We start from the raw sequence: 16343 nt of genomic DNA, 5'->3' as shown, positions 1-16343 counted from the left end.
ACTCTTTGCAAACGAACAAGCTGTCAAATATGACAGAAGTGGAATTAGCAAAGACTATTTTAATGAAATTTTAACTTTGCAAAGTTACGGACATTTGGATTTTCTGCAAAATAAGCTATGTGTTAGCAGAAGTTTCTTTTATTGAAATGACTCTGTTCCAAATAGTTTGTTGCATTGGAGACAGTGACAACCGTAAGTTTTTTGATCAGATGGATACCCAAAGGCTCTTACTTTGTTCTTCACTGTGTATTTTTTGTTATCTTTCTATCAGAAGCACATGAACTAGGGGACTAAAAGATATCTTATTTTTCACTCCTGTGATCTTTAAGTACATATGTTTGTTTAACATGTGATGTGAATTTTTCTGCACGGTGATGACTGTTTTTCCATTAAAACATTGTTGATGGAGTAAAGTGACCTTGAGCTTCTGGGAATTTAAGTTTGGGGAGGATGCGAATGGTTAGTAACACAGGCTACAAAAACATTGCAAGAAATTAAATCTATGAGGAAATAGAATAATAAAGTAAACAGCTTTTTTCTCTCCTGCCTCTTTTTGAAGAGTATTGAAAAATAAAGGTCTTGAAAGAGGGGAAAACTCTGTGTGAGTGCTGGAGAAGCTGTCTGGTTGGAAAGGAACATAAATTGTCGTAGCCCATTGTCTCTGCTTCCTTTTTGATGAGAAGTTTCTCTAACTGATGTTTTCCTTCCTACAGAAACTTTTCGTTATTATAACATTCAGCAAACATATAGTGGAGCAGATGGTGTCCCTAATCGGGTGAGTAATTCTTTAACACAGTAATACCTTTACTCATTAAGTGGAAAAATACTGGAGGAGTCAAATTAGATGTGCTGAAAATTGTGCTTTGCTTCCGAGTGCAAGCTTTGGCCAACACATAGTTTAGGTCTTACTCGCAACTTCATTCCTCACCTCAAAGGCTTCAAGTACTTCAAGGAACATAATAGCACTGAAGGTCAGATGGCCTGAATATGCAGTACCAACAGTTAACTTTCACCCAGAAATGTGATACAGATCTTCCAGTTATAGATCGCTGCACTTCTAGCTGGAAATAGACCGGCTTTTTATGGATGTTTTTTCATCCATAAAATCATTTCTTCAATGTTGTAGTGTGATCCTATGACAAAAAAATGAAAGAACTGTTGTGATTTATGCAGCGTCCCAAGATGACAGTAAACATCTTCCATAATTTGAGCTACCTTATATATTTAGGGTGTTAAATCTCTCCTAAATTGTCAGAATGAGAAATTTGCTGTGTAGAATTTTATCTCCATTCTATTACACTTGGTTTTTCATAGGAGAAATGACAGTTTTCATGAGTAAACTGTTTGATTTTGAGAAAGTTTGTCTTTTTTTTTTTTTTTTTAGACGGAGTTCTTTAGTAACTGGTTACTATTTTATTTTTTTAAGTGAAAATCTCAGTTTAAAACAAGAAAACTAAGCAAAAACCCAGCTAACAACAGGTGGGCGGGGGGTGGCGAAGACCATTAAAACAACGCATGTTGCCTCAGTGGGTTTCAATGCAGATTGGACACTGGTGATGAAGTGCTGGAGTTTTGCCTCTTATCTACCTGTTCAGTCATGAAATTCTGTGTAAATTTAAAATCCATTGATGTTAACATTTCCTGCCGGTAGTCCAGCAAGTAACATCACAGCAGTGCCTCTCTAACCACGCACGAGTTTATGAAACTGCTTGAATGTGAAGTATGCAACTTAATTTAAATGTAGGCAATTAGATCAGATCGTATGGATTTCAGCAAAAATTCGTGCTAGATTGTTCTTCAGGGGGGAAAAGCTACTGCCTGTGTTCAGTACACTGGTCAGGTTATGTCAGGGATGCAGGTTTAAAGTTTTAAACTTGAATCTCTGAACATTTAAGTAGAAAGCCTCGTGGAGTTGGGATTTTTTTGTTTGTTTTGTGGGGTTTTTTTTTAAAACTAGATACCTAATATGGATCCATAAAACAAATTCTACTTTTCCAAGGTCTTTCACTTGTTGTAGGAGGCAAATAGATTGACACCTTGTTGTCCAAACTGTAATAACTATTTTCACATAAAATCCAAAAAGCTGCCCTCCTCAAGAACAGTTTCAGGGGAGGAATGTCTGGAAAGAATTCCTTTTAAAATATGTAAACTTGAAGTAGTAATGCTATACAAAGGCAAAGGAGTGTCAGCAGAAACATTCTAGGGCATTTCACTAATGCAACAAATCCTGCCTTTATTACTTCCTGATCTTCTGATTGGGTGTCTGGTTTGTAACAAACTTCAAAATTAATTTGTTGCTTTGAGCCTTATTTAAAAAAAAGAGAGAGAGAGAGAAATGCAGCTACTTTTAACCATCACGAGTTGGCTTTTCTTAGTATCAGTCATGCTGGGCAATTTACTACTCACTTTTGCTCTGCACTGCTACTAGGACAGGTATATTCTCAAAGATTTACTCTCCTGCAAATCTTTGAGCCAAAACTAGTAGTTTTTTCCTACTTCATCTGTCTTGGAGATAATTTTGCATTGAATTACTTTGAATGCATTCACAAGACCTCTGCTGGATTCAGATTTTATTAGTTGGTTGATGTCAGAGTTAAAAAATGTTCTCGGGAGACAGTAAGATTTTTGGAATGTCCCGGTATCCTTGACTTTTCTCAAGCTGTCTGCTAGCATTACCTCATCAATTTCTTTTAGAGTGGAGTATAAAACATGTTAAACAATAGCTTGCATTAAATCCCTTATTATTAAATTAAAATATTCTGTTTAATGGTCAGTAACTTTAATCAAATTCTATCTGACACAATGACTTAAGACTTTTTTTTGTCTGGGATATTGCTCTTACACAATAGGAAATGTCTGAGCACAATGCTTTAAAATAATGAACGTATTAATATACAGGATAAATAAAATCTAGACAGAAGATTAAGTTATGAGATAAAGTCTGAGAATATTTGATTTTATAAGCCAGAGAGAATTTCTCGATAACTACATGAGTCTTAGTCGAAAAGCAGAAGTGATTCACCTGCAGACCTTGCCCATCGCTCAGTAGCTGTTTGCTTCTGTTACCGGACGCTGCTGGCGTTGCGCACTCAGCCTGCCATACCAGGCTTTTTAAATGTAATTTAGGGTAATTTGATTTTACTATTTTGTCTAGGTCTCCATTACAAAAGGATCATAAAATACTCCTTATATTTAATTAAAGAAAGAAAGAAAACGAAAAGAAAATGTGGCAGAAAATTAAGAGGCTGTTTACGAAAAAATTTTCTAAAACCTTGGTGGTAGCTAGTGGGCAAACACAAGGTGTGAGAGGGATGGGTGGTGGCAGCAGGAAGCCCATGGCAGCCGTGCCGCAGCAGCCTTGTTGGAAGGAACAAGGAGCCACGGGTGGCTTTAAGAAACTGAAGCCAGCAGGAGTCTTGAAATCAAAGCTGAAGAGGATTACAATTTACTGGTAGCTCACATGGGGCTGGTGATTATCAACCTGTTCTGCCAGTTGATAGTTTAAAGTTGTATTGTGCTGTCTAAAATGCTGGAAGGGGATGATGTTTTCTCTCAGGTTGTGCTACGGTCATAAGCTTTCGTGAGGAAAGATGGTGTGTAAGAGCGGTGTCTTGTATTCTGTCTCTTGAAGAAGAGTTTAACTTACTGATCATCCTTGTAAAATACTTTGATGCTGTTTTAGGCCAAACCCAGCCCGTGTAAAATGTTTAATTATCATGTGTGTTGTGGGTTTTCTTTTGGCTCTTAAATCTTTCCATTTAATGTTTTTTACCTACAGCTGCAGGATTGTTTACGAACTCACACTAAGCATATTGATTTCAAGCATGATCATATTTTCTTTGAAGTGGCAGTTTCAAATGTGGATTAAGAATTCCCAGAAAACTACTAAAAGCAATAGTTCTCAAAGCACACACTATCCACAAAACCATCTGCCATCAATTCTGGTTAAATGTTCAGAAAGAAAAAAATCTAGGTTTTTTTTTCTAATTCAGCACGTTTTGTTCATATTTTGTGAAAATGAGCTAATAACTGTGGAACTTCAGTAAACATCTAAAGAATTCATGAACATGTTTTATATAGCGTTAGACAGCACGTGGCCTTCACCTCGGAAGCATCTGAACTTCGGTGGCTGCATCCCTTTTGGACAAATCAAATCCCACCCTTGGGGCAGAGAGGTTCCCTCTGGCTCTGGGTTTGTTAATGATAAACTTGGGGAGGCCGCAGAATGGCTTAGAGACTGTGACAGCTACTCAGTGCTCATGCGATACACCAGCTAGGCCATCTTCTGAGCCTGTAGCAAACGATGCCTTGCTGATTTTGAGAGGAGTGGAGTCTAATCTATTCAGTTAATGAACTGAGTCAATAAACTGATTTGAAGTTTAAATAGAAGCCAAGGAAATGGATGTAAAAAACTTGCCTACTTCCACGGATTTCTAAAAGCTAATTTGTTAGTGCCATGTTCCGTGGGCGAGACGTGTTAACGCTGTGAAGTGTAATTCAACAAACTCTGAAAATCCATCCCAAAATATCAGTGCTTCTGAAGGGTTTCTTAACCTGGTGACTTTTGTGGAACAAACTGTCATGCTCACCAGCTATGCAGGCTGGTTTGAGTGACTGCATGTCCTAAAGGGAAACCAGTTTTTTGGTAGCAGGTACTTGAACCATCGTCTTGACAAACCAGTTTGCTGCTATTTATTGTGCCATAATTCTTTGCTTCACAACTTAATCTCAGTTGATTCTTGTAAGGAGCGTGATGTTCCTTTCACAAAAAAAGTACAGATGAAATCGTGGTGACTGATGTAACTGGAAACTTCGCTTAAAGATTGTACAGCTTTTCAAAAATCATTTCCCATCTAGGTTTAGGCTGTTTCTTTAGAACATAAGTCAAGAAACTACAGTGATGGAAAGGGCTGCACCAGAAATTGGTTGTCCTCAGGTGGGAAGAGCCTTTTTTTTTAATTTTTTTTTTTTATTCCCATTGTGCCATGCGCTTGCCTGGGTTTGCTGGTGGCCTTCAGCAGGGTAGGACCGCATAGGGTGGCCTCTCAGCTCATCTCCACTGCTCCATATCGCTCTGCACTGGGCAGCCCAGCATCAAAGGAGCCAGACCCAGTCTGCCAGCCACACCTCTGCCAGCCACACCTTCTGACGTGGTGGACCTTTGTTTTGCATGTGTGCCAGAAAGTCCGTATCCTGTTCAACTGGTGTCTTCCTTAAAGGATATTTTCAAACATAGGTCCCAATCAATATTTAAAATAAAACCTGTGTAGTAGAACTCAACTGAAAATAACCTGAAGTGGCTGAGAACATGCGGCAGTGACTTCAAAATCTGCTGAGAGAAATCCTCCTGGAAGGTTATACCAATATACCTGACATTTCTCGGTCCAATAAATCAATGGCTCTCCTCCCACAAGTATATCAGAAACCTGTGGGACTGTGCCCTCGTAATACACCCTGTGCACAATAGATCAACTCTGCACAAAAAAGGCTTTAGCGTCTTGAAAGGGACAGAGATGTGGATGAAATTTGAGTAGCTTTGGTGTTGAAAACCTTCCAGTGGGTCACAACAGAATTATAAAAGTTTATTTGCAAAAGGCTTGTAGGATTTAACTCCGAACAAGCAAGCTTTTTTCCTAAATTGTGTACAAAAAGTATCTTTAAATAGGAATAGAAGTTTCCTTACAAAGAGCAGTATCAAGCAGAGTTAAGAACCAGCAGTTCAGAGATGCTGCAATTCCTATTTTTGAAAGGATTGATTTTAACATAACAGAATGTCCCAAGAAAAAAAAGTTTTGCAAGCAGCTGGGTTAATGTGGGTATCGGAGCGTAGCTCAAGGTATAAATGACGTCAAATGTGTAACAATTTTAGCTTAGTAATCTTCAAATACGATAGTTTCTTTCCTCATCTCATAAAGCAAGTGAATCTGCCAAGTAGCCATTTAACCCCCAAAATATTTTTGTTGGTCCTGACCATAAACCACTTATTTTCTTCAGTTTTAGAACACTGAACGCCGATAACATCGGAGTTTCCCCGAATGTTCTGAGGCCGAAGAGGTGGTGGTAGAAGCTGAAGGCTGTGGTTACTCCCTCGGTGATTTGGGAGCGCAGGTTTTGCTGCGAATGCTCCCTCCCAGCCAGGGCCCAGGTTTTGCTGCAGCAGCATCTGTCAGGGCTGAGTCAGGCGGGGAGGCTGAGGTCCCCTCTGAGTCACTGCGCGGGGTCCTGGTATTGGTGGAGCCTCGGGGAAATGGATGGTTTAAATACTGTGAGAATCTTTATCAGCACAGGAAATGACAGCTCATTAAAATACTAACCGTTAAGCCTGTTTAGATCACTGTCTGGAAAAAAATTAACCATTGAAGGTTCAGATAACTTGCAGGAAGAAAGGTGCTCTGTTAGGCAGTGAACAAGATACGCAAATTAATCAGCTTTGCTAATTGTCCAGTGGCATAAAAATATTTCTGTTGGAATCTATTTTTCAGTGGTTCATAAAATGTCAAACTTTTGATGCCATGCTGGAGCAAAACTTTCAGTTTCTTTTGAGGGAGGGCTGGCTAAAATAACCAAGTATGGTACCTTCTTGTGAAATGCCGTATTGCTTTTGAGCTGCGGGATGGATTTTTCTTGTGTTCTTTGAGAGGAATGGAGAAATGTGAATCTAATACAGAGGAACTCTGTGTGGGAGGAATGGGTGTTGGGTGTGATGATTAAATGATGTTTTGCATAATTGTTTGGAAGGTGAAAGCCTTTGGCCCTCTGGCCTGGCTGTCAATAGCTAGTCTGGTTTAAATAAATTATTAAAAAATGTTGGAGGTACTGGGAGGGAAGACTTGATCCCAGCACGCTCCCTCCTTCCTTTGTCACATTCTTCTGTGCCACTTAACTCCCTTTTTTGTAGAAGGAGATAATCCCTGGCCTTGGGCCATGCTTGCTCCAGGAGGAGATAGGGAATGCGTGCAGGGTTTGTGCTGACAAAAGGCACAAGGAGAGTTTCCTCTTGGTTTGGTTTTCTGTTGTTTCAAAATTTCTTCATTTTGAATTGTAGTGCTGGCATTTCCTAAAAGGATGTTTTTCTGTAGCTGGCCTAGCCCAGCAAAATGTGTACGTCGCTGTTTGTCCCCAGACCCCGCGAGGGTCCAGACGAGGACAAAGCGTACGTACCAGCGAGTCGGACAAGATCAGTCCCCGTGTTAACAGTTAAATGTCTTTTCCAAATTAACAGCTGTGGATATTAGAGAGATCATCCATAAAATGGGGTTGTGACTCAATATGGCATCACCTTTCCAAGCAGGGCTTCGGTGCGTTTCAGCCTGGGAGCCTGGCTGCTCCTTTGCACTGTCTGGGCAATTAGTACGGCTCTCATTTCCCTGCAGGTTATTACTTCCATGATAAAATGGAATTCCATGCCTTACCCTGCAGTGCTTAATGTTTCTTGATCATCACAACCGGGGGACTGATTCCAGTTGTGGGTATGAGCTGCTCAATAGGGTATAAAATTCAGAACTGAATGCACTGAAGTTCTTATTTACATTTTTAATTGCCATCAGAATGAATGTTTAAGAACTGCTTAGAGTTAATCGGCTGCTTAATCACTCGCTGTCAGAGGCCTCTTACAAAAAGAGAAACTTTCTTTAACAGTAAAACCCACTGTATTAATGCTCCTAAAACGTGAGTCCACAGTGGCAGCTTCGGTGTTTCTTGAAAATACTTGCCAATTCTAACATTTCTCTCTGGAAAAGTAGGCAAATATACATGTGTGTTTTTCTAAGATCGGAATTTTATATCCTAAATCGTGGACTGATAGGTTTTTTTGATAAAATGATAGTGCAATGACACTAAAATGCAGCATTTGGTAGAGAACTGCAGCGTTTAGCACAGCTTGTAATTTTCTAAGTGCTCACAAACTCTTAACAGCGTAGGTTATGACATTTCAGTAGCTCAAGAGTCACCTGTACTCTTAAACATCTTGTAAGATGAAAAAACACCTTCCAAAAGTGCAAATATCATGATTAAATGGTTTTAAAGAATATTTTAATATTATTAAAAATGCAGTTGAGTGGAGGATTGGATCACTTTCTGCTTTTTGTTAAGCTGGCATAGGGAAAACACCCTTTTTTTTTTTTTTTTTTTTCCTTTTCCTTTCTTTCTTCTTTCCCCCTCCTCTTGGTTTGGTGCTTCAGCCACGTCCATTTGAGAAAACCCCTACCTGTAGTTCCAAAGATTTCTTTTAAAAAATTAAGTTTCCCAAAAATCTTCCCTACTACTTCATGACTAGTGACATGCGTTTGAGGTTCAACTGACAGTCATTTTTTGAAAAGCAAATTAATAAATGGTGTGGTGCATTTTAATAGATAAGGTTTTGCTGTAACTGGAATAGAAATTTAGGGTCGTATTGTCGGAGTCTGTACATAGTTGGTGTCACTTTTAAACTAATCCTAGAACAACTTTGCTGAATCTCTGTAGTGTGGTGCTTCAAATAGACGTGAAGTTTTGTTCTAGTTGTTGGAAAAAAAGCTATACAGTTTTTCACTTGGATAGAAATCATGGCTCTTAATACAAAAAAAAAAAAATCAAAGATGCATCTGTTTAATTACAAATACCAGGTAATACTTCTGAAAACAGGCTTTGACAGTGTTTTGGTCAGTAAAGCAAAATTCTCAATGGGTGTTTATGTTGTAGTATCAGAATGCAAGTAATGTCTTTCACTGACGTGTTACTATTTTGATGAATTTAGGCTGTACCAAAGGCTTGTGCAGTTTTTTGGAAGTCTGTTTTCAGTTTCAATTCCTTGTGAAACATTTGATTGTAAAGATAACGGGAATGAATTCAAACAAAGCTTGGTGTTTAATGTTAACTGTTTCTAAAATTGCTTTTGAATCAACATTTCTTCAGAGGGTTGTTTGTGTTTCCCCCCCCCCTCAAATTAAAAAAAAAAAAAAAAGGCATTTTTTTTCCTGAATCTTCTGGTAAAACTGTAGGTATTCTCTTTGGTTTTCAAGTAAATTTTGTTGAAAGCACAGAATACACAAGAACAGCACCTCTTCTAGAAGTGCATCCTTGTTGCTGATTAACTGCAAAATTCATTAATAGCAAAGACAGCAGCTAGTGAAATGTATTTCATTGCTTATTTTGACAGACAACTTATAGTGAATGACTTTTTTTTTTTTTTTAATTGAAGTCCTTAAGCAGCTCACCAAGACCCCATTTTAAGCTCTTAAGAAGGGGCAGCAGGTTGTGTGCTTGGGGGTTCCTTTGTGTGTGCTGTTTTGGCAGATAGAGACTACAAAGTGTGGATGAGCTCAGTTCTGTTGTGCACGAAGGTCCTTTTATTTTCTTATCCTTTCATATTCTTTCTTCGGAAGACAATAGCCTTGATTCTCAAAGGAAAATGCAAGGAGTTGGGTTTAGATTATTCTACAAACAGGGTTGTCTTCGAAGCAGCGTCTTCCCTTCTCGGTCGGATGTGTAACCAGGCTTGTGGTTTGCATCTAGACTCCTGAAACTGCAGCAGGCGTTTGAAGGTGGATCTTAAAGTCGTTGCTAAGTGGCGCAGAATTATGATGCAAATCTGTCCCTTGTGCCTGTGTACCTGCAGCTCATTGGTGTCCTCCTTGAGAATTTACCCCGGAGTCCTCCCCCTCCTCCTTTGATAAGAACAGGGTTAATGAGTTGAACTTCTCTAAGTTTGCAGGGGGGATGCCGCTGACTGGTTTGTAATTAAATAAAAACTGATTTTTAAGACTATGATCTAAGATTGTGTTTGCGGTTTGGCTATTGGGTGACATACATGTTAGCTGGTTGATTAAATGACTGAATTTTGTTGAAAGAGTACAAGTAACTGATACTGTCCTGCTGAAATGGGATTTCAAGAATTTTATTCCTAGTACTGTGGAGTCATGATTTTCTAGATGTTACTCTGCTTCATTTTACTCCTTATTTAAATTTCTGCACATTTTTTTCAGTATTAAAGTCTCTGAGAATGTGCAAAATATTGCAGGCTTTTAGAAGCCAAGGTCCTTGCACTCAGGATCTTACAGTTCTTCAAAATAGCTTTTATAAAATGAATGTTGTGCACTTAATTCTTAGTCATGCTCACAAAAGAAAAAAAAAGCTGAATACTTTTAGTGAAAAAAGTTTAGAAATACAGTGTTGATGCACGAGGATGTCTTCAAGCCGCCTGAACTTGGTTTTCATGTCTTTGTTCTTCTGTGGTTTAATGCTAATTGGGCACTGCCTTAGTTCGGTTTTCAGAAAAAAAATGGAGGCATTTGAACAACCATTCTGTTAATCATTCATCTCTCATCATTTAAATATTCCTTATTTCATAATCATGCAGAAGTTTAAAAGTAAACTATTACCTTTCAGAAGCTTTTCCGGGCTTCCAAGTGTCATTTGAAAAGAAACTGCAAAATGGAACTCCTTTTTAAAACCCTGACTCGTACTGATCAGCGAGTCATTAGGAGAATTTTTACACGAATAGTCAGCTTCATAAGGGACGGTTCTGAAAAACTGGAAATCATTTGTAAAAGTTGACATACTCTTGTGCAAAATGTGTCATAGATGTGCTTTAGTCTCTTTTTTTTTTTTTTTTCCCTGAAATTTTACCAGTCCAGGCACAGAATTTACTCACCCATTTGTATCATCGTGGTGGTGAATCACGAGGGAAGCAATCTTCTTTTTCTTGGATAGATGTTCAAAAAAATTCTGTGCCCCTGGCTATTGAAGGAAATAGGTGTAGTAGAAGAGCGTGAGCTACCTTGTTTCTTCAGTCTGTGCATTTTCATAAATTGTGAAGATGAGAAAGCTGTTATTTTTTTAATTAGGCTTTAGCCTGGAAACGGGAATATTGTGGAGACTGAGGAAAATAATTTTGGAGATCGAGCCCTCTCGCAGTCATTGGGGGAGATGATCAGTCTGTAAAGCTGTCTGTGTATCTGGGTGCCTGAAGTGTGTTTTACTAAACCCTCCCTGAAGCAGTAGTTTAAAGAATCAAACTGAAGCATTGAAATTTAGGTGACTTTTTTTGATGTAGAAGACCGTATTAATTTCTTGAAAATTAAAAAAGAAAAAAGAAAGAAATTAAAATCTCCATTCTCTTTGAAATTAAAACAGCATTTGTCAGTAACGGGAGCTGTCCTGTGGCTGGAGTTAGGGGTGTTGGTGTATATACATGGATCAAACCTTGGGGGCCTTCGGATTGTGCACGTGTTCCCACCACAGCAGCTCAGCTGGTGCTGGTGCTAGTGGTAATTTCTTCTGTACGGTATTTAAGTTTGTTTTTAAAGTGGTGCAACAATTATTAAAGCTCTTCAGACCTCCTGCTAAATAGGCGTGTAGGTTTAAAGGGAAGTTAGCGGGGTTGGTTTTGGTCAAAGCCTGGACAGGCTGTGGGGTTTGCAGAATGGAAGCGGAGGCTGCGGCGAGTCCATCCGGCGCTGACACCTTTACGCCGTGGAGGTGGGAGAGGGCTCGTAGTGCCAGAACCGTATCCGTGATCTTTATAAGGTTAAGGCAAGAACAAGGTGGTTAGTAATGTGTTGTAGCTTTTGTGCAAGTCATCTGCCATAAACCATGGCATGATTCAGAACGGGGTTCATAGTTCCTTCTTTGTTCCTTTGTTAATCACTGACTTGTGGGAGGCGCCTGCAGAATTTGCTAATGCATTCTTTTTGGGTAAGGATGACGCACAGATTGTCCTAATAAGGACTTAGTTTGAGAAAGGGGCCGTCTTCTTTGAGAAGATAGGGGCAAGTCATAGGGCGAGCAGTTTCTTTTTTAACTGAGGGATGACACAAGCACAAGTCATTTCCTTATTAATCGGTTCAAACCAGTTCTTACAGGAACTGCTGGTGATAAATGTGGGACTTCGGAGAAGTCATTCATTTGACTCTCAGCACTGCACCAGTGCACAGCCTCAGCTGGCTTCTCCCTGGCTTTAAGGAAATGCTCCAGCTCACGGCTTCTTTCTGTGTTCCCAGCAGTGCGTTGGCACTGGTTTGCTCTGAAATATTTTTCTTTTTAAGCACTTTTTGAGGATCTGGGGAAATATGTCCCTTTCAGAAGTATCAGATAAAAAGATGAAATATTTATTTCGTGGTTATCTGTTTTCTCAAGTAGCAATGCCCTGCTGAGCTGTAGCTCAGTCTGAACTTTGTTCTGTTTGGGTCAAAGTGGTAAGTTTAAAAAAAAAAAAAAGGTTTTGTTTTTTGTTTTTTTTCTCCCCTATTTTGTCTTGTTCTTTGGGATGAACTTTGCATCAGTGCAATTCCAAGTATAGGTCCTTCTCTTCAGAAGCCATTTCAAGAATATTTGGAAGCTCAGAGGATAAAACTTCACCACAAATCAGACGGTGGCGTGCCACAGGTAAGAACTTCTCTGCCTCCCTCCCCAGTTAATTTTTCCCTCCTCTATCTGCCTTTTGACTTCTCAGGTTTACCGATGGAGCTCTTGATTCTATTTTACAAAGATTTGCAGTGGCCCAGGGAATAGATAAAAAGCTCATTTTAAAAGCAACCTGCAAATTAAAAATAGTACTGTAGTTGTGTGCAGCTGGACTTAAACCTCTGGGAGAATAAAGAGAGTAAAGCAAGACCAATGGCACGTCTTGCCTCTGTGTTAGCTGCCTGTTTTGAAAGAGACATTTAAGCAGAAAAAAATTGCATTTACATGTGAAATGGTAACAAACTGTGTGCAGCACCAGTATTTCAGAAGCCAGTAAGGTCTGTGGTCAGTACAAAAGGGCAGGAGTGTCCTTTCATATTAAAAAAAAAAAAAAAAAGTATTTTAAAAAACATCCTGAATTTTCAGTGGGGACAGAGAAACTGATATGAAATTCCTTTGGACACTAAGGCATTTTTTAGATAAAATCCATTAATTTAACTCACATTTCACATGTAATACTTCTAACACTTGTAAATGTTCCCCTGCCCATTTCTTACCACAGAAGAGACTAAATTAGGGAGGATCAGGCTGAAATAACTAAATACGCGGATTCCTTTTATGCACACTGAAGTCATTTTTGTGCAGTGCATTGCTGCCCTCCTTTGACAAAAAAAAATACAAGTGAAGAGTAGCCGTGGAAAACGCTCGAAGTGGGACTGCCGAGGTCATCGCCTGAACTTCCAGTGACACCAGCAGAATCGGATACTAATTGGACGATAACCCAGTATATGCAGTTTAGGAAAAAAACATTGCTAACCGATGACCTTATTGTTTTCTTTGCAATGAACATGACAGGGAATGACAGGCAGGGGTTGCTAATTCCGAACTCTATAAATGTGAAGCAAAGGCGAAACAATAGTGGGACTAATAAATCACTTCACTAGCGCACTAGTAATGATCAAGGATTCATCGTCTGCCCCGCAGGGTGTTTGGCAAGCCCTCCTGCATTGTCTTTCAAGAGACTAAAGTCAGCTTTACAGAGGGACCTGCAGGAATCCTGTCAGCTTGCACTTGGTTCCTGTTTTTAATTTGATAAATTACATCAGGCTCTTCCCTTTCACCCAGAAAATGGAGAATCCTCCATTGTGCTGTCTACTAATCTTCATTTTCCTCCTTCTTCTGTTTTGTTTCTTCAGGGGGAAAACTGGCTATCCTGGATGTTTGAAAAATTGGTGATTGTCATGGTTTGTTATTTTATCTTATCTATAATCAACTCCATGGCCCAGAGCTATGCCAAACGACTGCAACAGAAGATGTACTCTGAAGAAAAAACCAAATGAGCTTGGAAAAAAACCCCTCATGGAATGGGTTTTAGCAGACACGAAAAATGACACATCTTTCCATACGTTTAAAAATCAGCATTATTCAAAACGGGGGAAAACTTTTTAACATCAATTTTCAACTATAGCAAGTTTTTATTTAATTTTGAAAGTAATTTGGATATTAGAGCAGACGTTTCATTGACAAACTTATAAATGCAAAAGTGAGGTGTAAATGCTTTACAAGTCTGAGTTGTATTATACAGGATGGACAACGCGATGTTAAGTGGTGTTTAACACAAGCGTTGTCCACCTGAACTACTTCCAAACCCGATGATTTAATACTCTCCGTTTCACAATTTAACTTCAGACTGACCTAAGGGTAACATTTTATTTTGAAGGGTGGCTGTTTTGCTTTTTCCGTAACTTTCAAGACCATCAAAATGTATATAAATGAATACAGATTGGATACAAACTGTTGCATGTCCCTCATGGTAAGGCTATTCCATCTGAATTCTCCAGTGTCCCGCTGCATTGCACGTGCTCTCGGTTGGAAAAGCCACCCTCTTCAACTTCATGATGTTAGCAGAGATGATTGATGTCAAAATGCTGAAGCTGACATTTTTTATTCTGTATATTTAGAGTGAAGTTAAGATAAAACTTTATAAAGTCATCTTTGATCATTCCAGAATTTCTTGTGTCAGTCTTTTTAAGCTGCTTCTTTTCCTCTTCACTTTTGTGTGCTGTTTCTTTAGTTTCTTTATGAAGCCTTAATCCCATGAATCGCATGCTTTACTCATCCTTCCTGCACAAATGGTGCTGAAGCCCTTTGTTCTTTTTTTTTTTTTTTTTCTTTTTTCTTAAGAACTTCTGACTTAGCAGAAGGAAGTAGAAAGGATATCACTTGCTTGAAGTATGGCTCACTGGTTAAAATAGGCAAGATAAATAGCGAGCGATATTTGTTATCATAAATTCTTCTTGGATATTTGCCGCTCAGCACAGCACCGTGGGCAATGAAGGAGAAAGAGGGGGAAGAACAAAAATTCCAGCTGAAAACAGATTTGGTGTCAAACCAAGCAATGGTGCAGAGAACCTTAACCTTGGGCTTTTGAAGTCAGGTATTTTTAATACATTGTTATGAATCGTGTGTGTGTTGCAGTTCTGGTGTACGTGCACATAACTAACGTTAAAATGGATCTTTGCCCTCTCTAGTAAGTAGGTACCCATTCCGCTGCTGCCGTCTGTGTATTACTACTTGAATGATTTTTGAACTGTTGGTTTTTGGTTTTATCCTAGGGGTAAGTAACAACAATTAATTTGACTTTCACTTAGCGGTGTCAAAAAGCACAAATTAGGTTAGATCTTGGACTTGCTTAGGTTAGATTTATCCCTGCGTTGGTTTAGGGCAGATCTGGAGCGAGGTGTGAGAATATGTATTTTGTTCAATCCTGCCTGACTGTCCTCTTGTGTTGCCAACCGTCGTGACATCTCCATGGCCGTACCATCCTGTCGGATAGCTTATCAGACTGATGTTGACTGTTGGATCTCATGGCAACAACAGTCGGTAGGCTGTCTGACATTTTGGTATCTTTCATCTGACCGTTTGCTCATCCATCTCCAACTGTTTTCATTGAACATCGACAGCATATAAATGTGTTTCAGTTTAGGTGGGAATGAGTTCAGAAGTCATGCAGTGCAGCAGTCTACATAAGAAACATCTCTTAAAGTTTCATCTCAGTTGTGTGTGAGGTTTGTGATGTTCCTCTTGTATGCTCCATCTGTAACCTTAAACGTCACTGAATGAAGGGGGAGGCTTTACAAGGAACTTCTTTTAACAGAGCTGCTGACTAAAGTTAAATCCAAAAGTCTGAGTGCTGGGAGGTGGTACAAGATGGTTAAAAGCACAGAGGCCAGTCATTTGCCCCTGTTGATTTTTAAAAGATGATCAGTATTTCTTAAATCCTGGCCCTAGCAGCTTTTTCACTTTTTGGCCTAAATACAGTCTTTGAAAATAACCTACCAATGTACTTGTTGTAATGCAATACACATTCAAAACGTCATGGCTCTATTTGACACTTCACTTTTTTTCAGTCTACTAAAACTTTAATTTTGCGCCTTGTAAGAGATCACAGCAGCAGTTCACAGCTGCTGTTCCATTTGTCTCCAGGGTACTTGGATCAGTGAAGCAGCTCTTTGCTACTTTTCCCCAGTTTTAGTGGCAACTTTTTTTCCTCAAATCTGCCATTCACCTTAGGGACACTGGTATTTACTTCACACAGTTCTGGTAGTGTCTTACAGCCTTTCGTGACACTAAATGACATTTCTGCTATGTCAGTGTCCCTGCATGCTGTCAGATTGAAATGAGGAGACTGTGTGACAATAATTAAAAAGAAAAAAAACCCTAGAGCTTGAGCCAATGAACTAAATGCTTTAGCAGGCTTATCATAATTCTGCCTCCTTGCCTACTGAGCAATCACTAGAGAAGTTGAAAGCTTTCTCCCACTTTTATTTCAATATATGTTTACATACGTATAATGTGAAATATATATATATTGTTCTGCAACCCATGTATGTGTCCATTCCAATAAGCTACGCTGTTATTTTGAAGCTTTCTAACACTATTAAAGAAGGGACCAATCATTC

General features: G+C 39.1%; 1 protein-coding gene across 2 annotated transcripts in view; it reads left to right on the top strand.

Moving 5' to 3' along the window:
* The window catches only part of VMP1 (vacuole membrane protein 1), a 68416-nt gene extending 54033 nt beyond the window's left edge, over nt 1-14383 (top strand). For both annotated transcript variants that reach the window (XM_086475033.1, XM_086475032.1), the window contains exons 11-13: nt 714-775; nt 12261-12363; nt 13578-14383. In XM_086475033.1, the coding sequence (XP_086331159.1) occupies nt 714-775; nt 12261-12363; nt 13578-13721 (309 nt within the window). In that variant the 3' untranslated portion in view covers nt 13722-14383. The remainder of the gene's footprint in view (nt 1-713; nt 776-12260; nt 12364-13577) is intronic.
* The last annotated feature ends 1960 nt before the right edge of the window (nt 14384-16343 follow it).

The sequence above is a fragment of the Leptosomus discolor genome, chromosome 18 (genome assembly GCF_034619465.1).
Source record: "Leptosomus discolor isolate bLepDis1 chromosome 18, bLepDis1.hap2, whole genome shotgun sequence".
Classification (NCBI taxonomy): Eukaryota; Metazoa; Chordata; class Aves; order Leptosomiformes; family Leptosomidae; genus Leptosomus; species Leptosomus discolor.
This window is presented reverse-complemented; position numbering and strand designations above follow the sequence as displayed.